This window comes from Thermobia domestica, chromosome 7 (genome assembly GCF_964235325.1).
Source record: "Thermobia domestica chromosome 7, izTheDome1.hap1.1, whole genome shotgun sequence".
In the NCBI taxonomy this organism is placed as follows: Eukaryota; Metazoa; Arthropoda; class Insecta; order Zygentoma; family Lepismatidae; genus Thermobia; species Thermobia domestica.
This window is the reverse complement of record NC_137460.1, coordinates 133855773-133870384: the sequence shown is the minus strand read 5'-3', so window position 1 is coordinate 133870384 and position 14612 is coordinate 133855773. Positions and strand designations below refer to the sequence as shown.

The 14612-nt window shown below is 36.9% G+C and overlaps 2 protein-coding genes across 2 annotated transcripts in view; both read right to left on the bottom strand.

Annotated features, from left to right (window-relative positions):
* Positions 1-14612, bottom strand: part of LOC145689343 (uncharacterized) — a 380527-nt gene that overhangs the window by 158641 nt on the left and 207274 nt on the right. The window lies entirely within an intron of this gene.
* LOC145689342 (uncharacterized) lies at positions 10828-11166 on the bottom strand. The gene has a single exon (XM_081763489.1). The coding sequence runs from the start codon at positions 11164-11166 to the stop codon at positions 10828-10830; it is 339 nt and encodes a 112-aa protein (XP_081619615.1).

Genomic DNA, 14612 nt, shown 5'->3' with positions numbered 1-14612 from the left:
GCGAGGCCAGTGGCGTCTCACAAATACTTACAACGGGGGGCAACTTCAAAATTTGAAATGGAAATTGGTTTAACTGTTGGAATCGATCGAAAGTACATTAAATGTCATGCAACTTTTAGAGGACAAACTTTGTCATATCCTTTCACATTTAGTTGCTAGAGGAGTTGTTGCAGACTTGTATCTGACTACCCGTAGCAAGCCTTTATCTCAGCTACTAATGCACATAGAGCCGTCAAACAAACAATGGAACTTCCAAATCGTATGTGTAGAGTGCAATAAAAATAGTAGTGACACCAGTGGCGTATCGTGAATATCTTCAAGGAGGGTAATATGCAAAATTTGACATGGAAACAAAGGCTGGATGTGCCTCGATTGAAACAACCGCAGAATGGGAGAAACATCGAGAGGAAACACGTTGGCATATTTTTTCCTCTGTCGCAGCAACACGATCGCATTACGAGGTCAAAGTCAGATGATGCGAGGGTTTCTGCATGTGGAACAAAACAAAATAGTAAACACTGACCTGAAACGAACGGAACGTACAATTGTACATATGCGGAATCACACCGTGTAAGTGGCGACAACAATGGTGTCAGCAAGAGACCACGACGGGGGAGAAACATACTGTAACAGTAATTAAGTAGAGGTATATTTGCTGATATTGAATGAAGCTCTAAATAGGGAACCAATGACATACGCAACATTTGAAGAAAGTGGTTTCCGTATGGCAGCGACAGAAGCGCAGTGGATTTGGAGAACTATGGTGAGGGACAATGTACGATGTTATAACAAAAGGGAAGAAACTATTGGTTGCAACGAAGAAAGACGAACCGAATGTGCTGTTCCCAAAGCATGGAACAAAACATGGGGACAGAAAGCTGAGGCGTTGCATTCAAGCCATTAGAGAAAGATGAGTAAAGAGCTAAAGAATCAGCTTACCTTCTGCGGAATGCAGTCGAGGCCCCTGGCTTTCACAAATGTTCAAAGTGATGGCCCCGAACAGCAATAGAGCGATTTGTTCGCTGTACGTAAATGTGAGCAACAGCTTCCAACTCGGCCACGATGCTGGTCTGGAATGCTGTCTTGCATGTTGCGAATTGTAGTTGGTAGGTTGACATACACAAGATCCTTAATTCGACCCCAGATAAAATAGTCCATACAAGTACGGTCGGAGGAAACGGATTGGAACCTCTTCCGATCCAGCGTTGCGGGAATAGAAGATTTAGCTCTTCCCTTCGCATGTCAGCATTATGGGCTGGACAGCCATCTAATTGGAACCAGACCATCTGGCGTATGGAGTGGTACGTTTTCCACTAGCGGCTGTAGAAGAAATAGCGGTGTCGTAAGAAATGACGAAAAACTGCACCTGTAAAATGACAAGCAAAACACCATGGCCCAATGACCTGAGTCCCTAGAATGCCACCCCACACATTAATGCGCCATCAATGTTGCCAATTGACTTCTTTCATCCAGTGGGGGGTCTCTGCTGCCCAATAATGTGCATTGTAGAGATTCAAGTTGCCACCACTGCAGAATTGCCGCGAAGATACATGAGGATTTACTGCAGTAGCGGCAAATACATCAATGGAAACGTCCTCATTTTGTACGACACTTCTCCGGACACCATAGCGTCCACGCATGTTGCCTGTTTGCCGCAATCATGCTGCTAATCTCCGCAGCAGATTGTGGGTAATACCTTGTCGCTGTGGATAGCGTTCAGCGTATAATCGAACTGTAGCCTTATAATTTTCCCGGCATTCCCCTAAAATCATGAGAATTTGGAATGCCTTCAAATTCGAATACCGCATGTATGTTATTTACTACCGACGCTTCGTACTACAGTCACTCAGACATCAACCCAATCAAAGAGGTTTCACTGCTTATGGAAGTTTCGTATTCGTCCCGTCACGAGCTTGTAATGTGTAGGGGTAGTGGAACTCAATGCACGACAACTTGTCCAGTACACGGACGACTTTAACTCACTGCAGAGGTTAATCACTCTCGGACTCTACACGCTTTTGTTACCTGTTTTGGCTACAGCATCGCTCCTTCTACCCTGTGTCTGACATAGCAGAAATGGCCTGTTCGAGGCAGCATAGACTATGTCTCGAGCAAGGTCATGTCCATGTTAGCTACTTGATCTACAAGAGTACCACCACAAAATCACTGGCAACAATAAATGAGTGTGCTGTTCGAAACAACGACAAAAAAGGCCCAAACACATGCTCCCGGATTTGGGAGATATTTCATATTATACGTATGCACACAAGATACATCGCGCGTCCACGTCATCGTGGGTATGGGCTACCCTTGCCTTAGGCCCCGACTTAATCCTGCAAAGGCGTGAGCAGTTGTTTGCCATGGCATGGTTTGCACTTACCCTCCCGTCATTCGCCTGCTGTGACTGGGCACAAACTAGTAATGCGACCGCGTTGCTGCCAACAAGGAAGAAATATGCCAACGTGTTTCCTCTCGACGTTTCTCCCATTGTGCTCTTGTTTCAATGGAGGTACAACCATCCCCTGGTTCCATGTCTAACTTTGCAAATGACCCCGTTGGAGATATTTACGATACGCCACTGGTGTCGCTACTATTTTTATTGCATACGATTTGGTAGTTCAATTGTTTGTTTGATGGCTCTATGTGCACTATTAGCTGAGATAAAGGCCTGCTACTAGTAATCAAATACAAGTCTGCAACAACGCCACTAGCAGCTAAAGGGGAAAGGATATGACAAAGTTTGTCCTCTAAAAGTTGCATGGCATTTAATGTACTTTCGAGTGATTCCAACAGTTATACCACTTTCCATTTCAAATTCTGATGTTGCCCCCGTTGAAAATATTCACGAGACGCCACTGGTCTCGCTACTATTTTTATTGGATTCTACACATACGATTTGGTAATGCGATTTTATTAGCTGCTATATAGGTGTGGTACGTTCTTATTGAACCACGCTATATATATATATATATATATATATATATGTGTGTGTGTGAGTGTGTGTGTGTGTGGCTCAAAAAATCTGGGTACCAGGGCGGGCACGGCGCACAGTGGTCGGAAACTGGGAAAAAGCGGTCAAAAATCGATTTTCTCAACTCCGCAGCCTATGAAATCGATATTGACATTTCATTATGAGTATCTCTCCTTCTTCCAAAACCGGAGTTTCAGACATATTAATATTTTCGCTGTCCATGAAATGAATGTAAACATGAACTATTAAAATTGCCGAAAAATCTGTGAAAACTGAAGCTAACAAAATTATATGTTTTAACTATTTATATCGTCTCTGATATCGATGAAAGCGGTTGGAATGGTACATTGGACTCAAATACCATGTGTTTAGTGCGGAGTTTTATTTGTTATCCATTCTTTTATAATTTATATGATAGTTTTGTTAGTGTTACGGAAAAGTTACATATACACTGATATTAGTAGCTGTGTATTCTAAGCTTCTCCTTGCTTACCTGCAAAATAAGGTTTATTGAGTTGACTATGAGTAGTACAAAGGTTGAGCATTGGAAGTAGCTGCAGCCAATTGCAGCTGAATGACTCATCCCCATCTAGCTGCAAATGCGTTACGAATAATGCTGTGGTCGCAATCGAGATCAGCTATCTGAGCCTTACAAAAGATAAAAGACATATTGTCGGGTACGTAATTTGGATTTCCCTTCGTCCCTGAATCAAAGTTATAGTGAAAGCCTCATACATAGTGCAGTGATAAACTATTAAGGATATGGAGCTTCTTTATACTATACATCAGTGCAGTAGTATATAAGAAGATTCTATACTGATTTTTTTAATCTTACCGAAACAACGTAATCCTGACTTAAATCACATTCCAGTAAGTATTAGTGTTTCTTCGATGATGGTGGGAGTGCAAAACCGCGAACTTTAAGTTTGTATCTTAAAGCCAAACGAACATTAGTTTTAGATTGTCTCTTCATTAGCTGCACATACAATTGAAAAAGAGCACATTGAACCTGTAACCGCTACTTGGATGAATATTAACACCGGTCATAACTTCGTACTGGCTAGCAATGTCCAATTTACATAAGCTGTCAACATGTTATATTTTCAATTTATAAACTGAATGTATGATTCATGATGGTGGATTTCAAGATGGTGACTTTCATTGTTCTGTGTCGTTCCCAATTTCTTCTCACATTTATTACTCCCGTATATTGTTCTCTTGGTTATAGTTTGCAATATTTGACATTTATATAATGGTTTCCACACTTTTGGGCCACCCTGTATATATAACTGATCGTATTGTAACAGAGGTTCTTTGAATCACTTTTGCAGATGTTACAATCGATTTAGCAAGGACAACTACGTATAGAGCAATAGAAAGACGTCCATCAACTTCCATTCTTTCAGAATAAACGATTTTTGTCCATTTCTTCCAAGTTTCAGACCACTGTGCGGCGAGTAGAAATACGAATTTGTCGTATTTTTAATTAAAGGCCTAAACATCTAATATTATGTATCAAATTGATCAGCAGAACGAAATTTTCGATCTCCACTGGTCATCATTGGTTAAGTATTTTAGTGGGACAATAAACCAATTGCACAAATTACATGTGTTTAATTTAAAATGGCGACAAAACTGTCTGAGCTGGCAACGAGAATCGAACTTTTGAGTCCTGCTCAAAGTATAGGTAACAATTATATATATATATATATATATAGGTCTTGTGAACGGGGGGAAGAATTAATGTATGTGATGCATAAATTTGAAAAATAATTAATTTATTAAAATGGTAATGTGGGAGGAAACATCACACACAAGCTAATAATTACTATGATTATGCGCACCCTTCCACTCACAAAGTAAACAAATGAAATTAGGTCAGTCGGTAGAGTCTGAATTCTTAACAACAAAATTTTGAAAAGATAATTTAGAATATATGCAACATGAAACTCTTGATTACAGAGATACGCAGTTTTAACATCCACCCTGAGTGTGAAAATTACCCACACTTACATGAAACATGCTCATCAGATTCACGGTTTATGTTTAATCCCGGCATCTGGCCTGAAAAGAAAACATAAGGACAGGAATTTTTTAACACATACCTGACGGCAAAGCTGGGTGAAGAAAAGGGAATCCAAAATTTCCACTCCAATCCTTTTAATGAGCTGAATGAACATTCCAATTGTGAAAATACATTTTTTTACAACGCACTCGCGCGCAGACACGAAGATGAGAAAGAAAAAAAAATAATTTTAACTTTTGAATCACTCTGATAATGAAGCGGAGCTCTCGCTTTTAATACCGTTTGTGCACACTATTGAACCACTTTCACCAATGTCTTCATTCTTGAAGTGTCCATCTATGTGTGTTCCGATTCTACTGCAACTCAACGCTGATTCCTTCGGCTCCCTATAGTTGACGGCCAATGCAGGATTGGGTTACCATATCACCTCTTCTTCTGGATCTCTGAATCTCAGCTGTTCTCCTTCCGCAGGTGTCTGTCAGCAATAGCATCTATGTCTCGCTACTCCAGTGGCGGCAGTGTAGGTTGTACCTCTGATCATTGTGCTATTATAATATATACTTGCACTGAAGGTTTTACTCATTCGCAGCAACACGAAATCACATGTATATTATAACTATTTACACGAAGCATGAGTACAAGGCTATAGACTTAGTCTCTTGTACGCGGGTACTATGTGATCGAAACGAGCTGCGAACTTACTGTATAGAAATATTGGTCACGGGCCTAAAAATGACTGGCGCACTAAGTTCGTCAGGACCAATGAATCAGAAGTTGTATAATATTCACTACGAATAATAAAAAAAACATGCTCTCCGGAGCTTAGTACATGATCCCCATGTCTCGAATCTTCAATTCACTTCAACGGTTAAGTAAAAACTGTCACTTCAAACCGAACTTGCCGCAAACGATGTCAACACCACCAAAACCATCAAACAACTGCCTCGAGTGTCACTCACTCTTTCGTTTTATCCAAACGGAAGTTCATTGTTCGTTCAAACTCCGTGTTGGGTCAAACCACTTTCAGCCACTCTAACAAAATAGGTAGGGTAGGTACCACCCTCACAGGAAGCTTACCTGTGACCTACTTATTTCTTAAATTAAACAAGTTTGTTTATTTTTCTTCGCTTTATAGCTCACACCGGTCAAAGTGTTTTATGTCACTATAATCGTTAGTTAGCTTACATAATAAGCTTTAATTTGACATATATAAATCACACGCACTATATCATGTTAATTTGCAATGTTTAAGTAAACACACAAAAAAATACTGAACTTGTCACTGGCCATGCTCGTTGACCTGTCGAGACGTGTGCTGCCATCTCGTTACGAATTACTTAAACTCTTGTCCAAGTGACGTTTAGAATGGCGTCAACCTGCATTGATTACTTTTAATGTTTTTAACTTTAGAATGGTTTATCAGCGTAAATGAAATAACATAAGCAAACTACACATATTACTTAATCTGAGGACAGTCTCTCAAGGGCTGTCATACACTGGCACCTGAAAACAAGGATTGTTTCTTGGGCTGTGAGTTCCCTTCTTTAGCGTCCAGCATTGGCATATTGGTGGAGGTTTAAAAAAAAAAATAAGGTTTGTGTTTGCCCATAGGTCACCTCTCAAAACCATCAACCAGGCTTATGATTGTTATTAGTACAAGCCATTACTATCATAACAAACATAATAACGATTTAAGATATATCTAAATAATACGGATTCATCCAGAAAGTTTATTTACACAATACTAAAACATACTCTTGTAGCAGACCATGCTGGGGAAGGCAGACGAAAATTATCACACACCAGAGACATCTAACGGATATTTCTGAATTATTACAACTAGGACCAAAGTGAACTCTTCCAAAATTTCAAAATTTTCAACTTCTCCGCTCAGGCAGAAATTCGTTGGTAAAACGACGCATCTTGTATCTGGGACGTGAAAAGAAGGCGTGGCTAGTAAAGTTCCCACTCTATTGTGTCGTCGTTTTGCCATGGACACGCTAAAATTTCGTTTGCTTCGAACCCATTGTGAACAATGACTTGCCGTCTACGCAGAAGCAGTGTATATTCCTCACAAAAAACACACTAGGAAGTGTGACTATCTCTGCTTATAGACAAAGTTTGAAGCTCATGGTTACTATATCAAAATAGGGTGGCTACAGTGGATAACTGTACATACCCAAGCTTCAGTCAGAACAAAGCCCCATCAGAGAAGCAAGTTTTTTTGAAGTTTTTTTTTTCTGAGGGCTTCTCTGCCTCTACGAAAAGCAAACACTAGCGTATATCAAACTAAAATGTTCTATCTTCTCCATTATTATATGTAAATCATATTGAAATATCGCTGTCCCAGTATCATGGCCAGTCCTGATGTTAATCTACATATAATCAAATACGCTAAACAAACAATATATATATACATAAAATACTAATATGTCGTCTGCTCCCTCTGCTACATATGCAAATAATATAAAATGAATATGAAAATTGTCCTAATTAAAAGATTAAATATTCCCATAATATAGCAAAAATTTAATATGCAAATTATATACGAAAATACTGTTAATGTGCTGTTCACAGTCTTTACATATTCTGGCCTGATAGAGGCAGAAATATAGCATTTGACCAAACGCTGGCCACGTAGAGGGTCGAATCAGCACAAGGCTATACTTCAGACACCCTTCTCTCTCAAAGAATTTGTAGTTAATGTGTTGTAAATTACAATGGCTAATTTTACTTCAACATAGGATTTAATTGAGAGTTAAACTATTGATTCCATACTATTATCTTCACTTTTTATAATTTTTCATACCTCCATTCTCCCCACCAGCAGGGTTACTAATGTTGCTTAATCTGGGCTTGAGTCGTATAGGAAGAGTTGCTATTTACTAGACTTAGAATCTGTATACTCTACACTAATATATGACTTTTTCGATCATTTAATATTCCTTCCTTCCATTTTCCATAGGTGTACTAGAGGGTCTTAACCCTTCTGGAGCTACTGGAGTTAAATTTAAGGTGGATTACCACCCGGAAATCAGTACATATTGTAGGTCATTCCCTTAACTACTGCGCAATGAAACGTTACATATTATAAATATTATACTATAAGATAGAGTATTGCTTCAGCGACAGCAGAAGACACTAATTCATTTGGTTTTGTCTCCTGAAATAGAAATATGTAACAAACAAAAGCAAATATTTGTTTCGTTTTACAATGAGGACACAAGATGGCACTTGCTATTAGATCTTACAAGAAGTGCTCCGTTTCATGAAATGTTTATATGTGTGTGTAAAGTATTTTGAAGTAACAATCTTATCACGAAGTAGATATATTGTTGACCGTTTTTCCTATTATGTTTCGTATTTTATTTAAATATTAATTTGCATTTAAGCAAACAGATTTTGAAACGAAACTTGCACAGAACGCCATACTGAGTTGTTGCCAAATTTGTACGTTTACTGTAGTAATTACAATAAGAAAATTCCTGGATTCTAGCGTTCCAGTTCGAGAAGAGAAATAGCGTTAAGGGTCGAAAAATAATTTCTTCAGTAAATATTTAAGCAAAAATTCCATGATTACTCCCTTTATTATCTGCTATCAGTAAACACTCGGCACCTAGTGATCCACCTTAAAGGTCATTGAAACTGCTACAATTCTACTTAGATGAATGAAAGCTATGTATTACACACTAATATCGAAACATTTTCAATTATTTTCACATGTCACAATTTCAAATTCTCCTTCTATGTGATAATGGAGGTTAAAGTTGGATTTAAATTCCATCTCGTATATACTCTTTATCTAAGTGACCGCGGAAACTAAGGATTGGACATTAATATTGATCATCTCATTTTTATGTATCCTCCTTGCACTCCCCCCATGAGGGCTAAAAGGGTTGAAGTTGGACTTAAATACATCAGAACTGCTATCACTTGACATAGAGACAATGCAAACGTCACTAATGATTCGGCACTAATATTGTCGATTTCGACAATTTTACGTCACTATGTCACCGTATCGCTGGGTGTAAATGAGTGCTTAAAAGTAGTTAATTGCCATCGAGAGTGTCACTATTCGTCTTCACACGTGTTTCACACTCATGTTGAAACCCAGAGATATACTAGAGATAGATAGATAGATAGATAAATAGATAGATAGATAGATAGATAGATAGATAGATAGATAGATAGATAGATAGATAGATAGATAGATAGATAGATAGATAGATAGATAGATAGATAGATAGATAGATAGATTGATTGATTGATTGATAAGAGAGAGAGAGAAAGCGACCAAATCAACATCACTTCCACATACAAAAGCATTCCTGAGTATTGAATTGAAAACTTATGAAAAGAAGTTCTTTTCTGCTTCCTTACTAAAACCACAATTAGTCGGTGACTATCTCGTGACATCTTATCTCATGACATCATTAGATATAGGGTAACTTTAGTATATTTACAAATCATCATTTGTTATGCTTTATCAAAATACGTCATGAATTTAACGACAATCTGATATTTCAGATGTTAATACTTCAAGTGCACTGATCTCGTCACATATTCAGTTATTCTCTTTTGATCATCAATATCTATAGGGTAATTATCGTAGATATAGAAAGGTAAAATTTAGTACCAGGCATGGTTTAGCGTGGAAGTAACTTTAAAAAAATATATATATATATATATATATATATATATATATATATATATATATATATATATATATATATATATATTTCATCCCCTAAACCCTTATAGAGTAGTGTGTTGATTCTTCAAAAAAGACTTGAAACCCCATCGAAAACTTGTTGTAAAGGATGTACCCAAGTCTGGACTTTAACCTTCGTTCGGTGGCAACATTAATATGCAATGAATCGGTCGCAATGTATCAAAATGATACATTTCTGCTTAATGCTCAATATCTTGCCTTTAAAAAAGTTAGATTATTTTATGAATCATTAGTAATAGACTTTGTTGATTTTTCTTTCATGTGGTAACAATGATTTTTCCAATTTAGACATATTAACATGGCAGCATTGTAATCTAAAAAAATGTCGTCATGACCACAGAAATGTGTTAATAATTTGACTAATATAGACTACCGTCATCGGTCGAAATGTATCAGAACGATACATGGCTTAATATGAACTGTACTGTCCAAGTGATATTCAAGATTCTGAGTCTGTTACTGTTTAATTATTTATACTTACTATATTTTTGCCGTTACTAAAATATTGTTATTCGTATATGGAAATATTATTATGCGTAGGTGCAGAAGTGATGGTTCAAATAATATAACATTTTGATAATAGATACATTACGTATCTACATCTCAGTAAATACAAAAACATCAAGCCATTAGTTTTCTCTGTCCGTTCACAAATTTTCGGCATCACTCAAAGTCTCTGTGTTTCTCTTTTCCTTCAATCCGAGAGTAGTACACTATGCAGAACACTGTTGCATGTTCCCCGCAAATATTTTGACCACATTCCTCGCAAATTGTCTTAGTGAGCCTGGTCTTTCCGGATGAATAACACAGGGCACAACGACGGCGTTTAGCTGGATTATCGGAATTCCCTCTCGATGATCCTTGTTTATCTTTCTTTTCATACTCAACAGAAAGTCGAAACCGTTTGAGAGATTCGCTTATAGATGGTGGAATTTCCTTGACCTGAAGACTTCTTCTTTCTAGCTGTGGAAGAACTAATTCATGAACAAGCTTCCGAAGAAAAGGAGGACGTCAGATGTTGTCTTCTCCATTTCCAATCCAAATCAGTTGGGCATTAATACCAGCAATGTTCATCATAGCATAAAATACCACCATTGGCTATCGCCGTGAGTTTATAACTAATTTGTAGGCTGCACATAGTTTGTCATCAACGTCAAGTTCTGATTTGGTCCTGTTGTAATATGTCATCATCTCTGGTTTTGCAGCTACTCCAGTTTCTGCGGCTATCGCATTATCAAAATGCTGGATCCATATGGCAAGAACATTCCGATTTCTTTTCGGTACGTAAAACACATTTGTAGAGTTCTCGCCAAAGGCAAACATGCTTGAGTTCACTGGTTGATTCTTCACATTCAAGAGTTCTAGTGGAAGCACTTTTTTATTTTTCTTCAATGTTCTCACGAATGAGATTCGTTTTTCTTTGAGTTCCGTAGCCATTTTTACATCAGAAAACCATTTATCAGCTGTTATGTTTCTTCCTGTGCCATAAATAGGTTATGCTAATCTTTCAACGACTTCAACAGGTTTGTTACTCTGCTGGTAAAGCCCTTCAGGCTGCTTGCCGGCATATATCTCTAAATTGTGTGTGTAAAATACAGCTGAGTCACACATTGCATAAATTTTCACACCGTATTTTGCAGGATTGAAGGAATATACTGCTTGAAGCAGAAACGGCTGCGGCAACTTTCCAGCTTTTCGTCAATAGTAACATTATTTCCAAGCGAGTAACTCTTTTTACAATTCCCCACGAACTTTTGGAAAAGCTCACGAATTTGTGCAAGATTGTCAACAGCTTTCTATTGTGGCCTAGTGGTACGGTCATCGAAACGGAGACACCTTAGAAGGAATTTGTAACTTCTGAGACTCATTACCAGACGGAAAATTTCAACTCCATGGTCGTCAATTCCCTATAGATCTTCCAGCGACATCCTGTTGGCATGTAAGGAACCTGCTATGTAAAGCAGTCCTACAAAAGATTTTATTTCTATCAAATCAGTATAATTTGCGTCAAGTTCTCGTTCGAACTTCCCTTGAGCTTCAAGATGAATATATTGGTTTGTGTACTCAACTACATTTTGTAGCATTTCATCAGTGAAAATATTACCCGAACACTCAGTTACTGATTTAGATTGACGTGCTTGAAGGCGTGTTATAATGTTCTGTGGCTGAGCGCGTCAGTTCTTTTTAGGTGGTACCTTCAACCACTTCGAAGTTTTGTCCTTTCCAAGATATAAAAAAGATCACTATTTGGATTTGGCTCATCCTCGGTTCCACTCTTTTCAGATTGGGAATCAATTTCCCTCTCTTCTGCTGGTTTTCCTTCTGGCTCCGTGTTCGCATCGTCGTGAAAATCTTCAATGTCAATATTGTCTACTTCATTATCAAATACTAATCTTAGAGCGTCTTCTAAATCTATTGGATAATCTAAATTATATATGCGATGATCTGACATGTTGATAAACGAAAATGTTAATATATTGCATTTAATTTAGACTGTATCACGATCGGTCGCAATGTATCTACCCGATACAAGCCCCTCGCAGCTCCACATGACCAAACAATAAAACAACTTGAGCAACACTGATGGCTTTTAAACCGCGACGCAAGAAGGCACTGTTAGGGAAAACAGTCAACAATAGAAAGTTAAGAAATGGCGGGAAAATGAAGCGTGCTTGTATCGATCTGATACACATGCGATCGACGGTTAAAATTTAAATTATTATTAATATTAATAATAATAATAATAATAATAACAATAATAATAATAATAAATGAATAACAAAATTACAAGATCAATTACGTAAACAATATATTCTTATAAAGAAAATATAATTGCTACTACGGGGTTAGAACTCGAGTCCGTACAATAGGAATCGCCTGCTTTTCACTACTCTACAAATTCCTCATAAAAAGCTAGGAAAATAAAGGAAAGAAAGTAAACTAGTAGTTACTGGAAGATTTCGATTTCTACACGTGTTCATACAATTAAAAGAATTCGAAAATAATGTCTGCTATCTTTTCTTCTTTGGAAATTAGAAGTTAAGGTGAGGAAGCATTGTAATGCAAATCGGGATCATCGTTAAAAACAATGAGGTAGCTTGAAGAACGTTACGTGATACTTTCCTCGTTGAGGAAGGTCTATATATCTTGTTTTTGAGTTAAAGAAAGAAATTTCGAGTAATTTATTCTGACACTCACATAAGGTACGTTTCTTCATAAGAGAAATAGTATCTACTGTATATTTTTACATAAAACGATTTTAACTAGCTAATAGTTTGGATGGAAGGTCAAATTGAGGCAGTAGGTAAGTGGATAGCACATCCAAATTCTATTGGGATGACTGCGGGTTCAAGTTCCCTCCAATTTTAAACTTTTACAGCAACGGACCAAGATTAGAGCCTTGAGGCACACCAGATGTTATATTATGAATAGAAGACATATTGCCATTATACCTTACTTTTAATTTCCTATTGTTTAAGTACGAATCTAGCCACTTTATTATTTGATTCGATAATTTGTGCTTATACAACTTACTTATCAATAAGTGATGAGGTAATTTGTCAAAAGCTTTGGCAAAATCAAAATAAATAACATGTGTCTGACCACCCGATCGAATAACAGAAAACAAACTATGTACAAAGCATGCCAAATTTGTAGTAACTCATTTACCATTTATAAACCCATGTTGATTTACATCCAACTGATCACGTACAGCATTATACAAGTAGTTGTACATTATTTTTTCAAAAATTTTAGGAATAACATTCATTATAGATATTGGTCTTGTCACCTTTAGTCTTAGGTATTGGTGTTACGGCTACAATTTTCCAGGCTTCAGGGTAAATGTTTTCATTTAAACTCCAATTAAACAAAGATGCTAACACTGGTGAGATTACCTCAGCTACACCTTTTATTATAAAAACAGGTATTCCATCTATACCTGACGCAGATTTAGTCTTTAAGGATTTAATAGCATCTCTTACATTTCTAGTTGTAATAGGATGTATTTTCGTTTCACAAAAAGTATCTGATGATGTTAAATAATTATTTGTATTGCCAATATTTGAAAATGTCTGGTAGACTGATGCGAAGTACTCTGCAAAAAATTTTGCCAACGACTTGCAGTCGGTAACCAGAGAATCATTTACTACTATTCCAGTTGCAGTCTTGTTTTTACCCTTAGATACATATCTCCCTGAGATAATAATAATAATAATAATAATAATAATAATAATAATAATAATAATAATAATATACGTCTAGAAGACACCAAATGCTTCAAGGTACCAATGGAAATAAAACATCTTTAACATTTAGCCCTACTACTTACATTTTCTTATTGCATGGAAAAAGTTATGAACTAATTGGGTTTAAAAGATCTAGATGAATTTTTTGATACCAAGATAATTTTTTCACAAAACTTGCAGGGCTCAGCAATATGCATTTCTGTTGATTTCGTTAAAAAGTAAAATAACCTTCGAATTATACACAAAGCAAGTCATTTTCTCTGTCTTTGGTTCGAAGATAACTATGGTGTTTTAATTATGGACACAAATTAAAAATATGTTTTATTCCGGCAAAGAAACAAATATCACTTAAGACAAATGAATGCCTAATCCCTTCAGCTATTTTGAACGCTAACCTCCCTAAGCTGCATCATTTGTTTAATGAAAAATTAATATTTAAAATCTCTTTTCGGAGATCAGACCGCAAAAAAATTACAAATGGAGGATTACGGTATTTTGTGAAAATAAAAATATCCGGTACTGGGCAAGAAATTCAGCGTGTTTGACTCTCAAATTCTCTATAATTTGCTCATTTATAACCCGGACTATGTGACACGTGATCTCTTTCTTAAAGTGGGATCTGCATGATTATTTGTG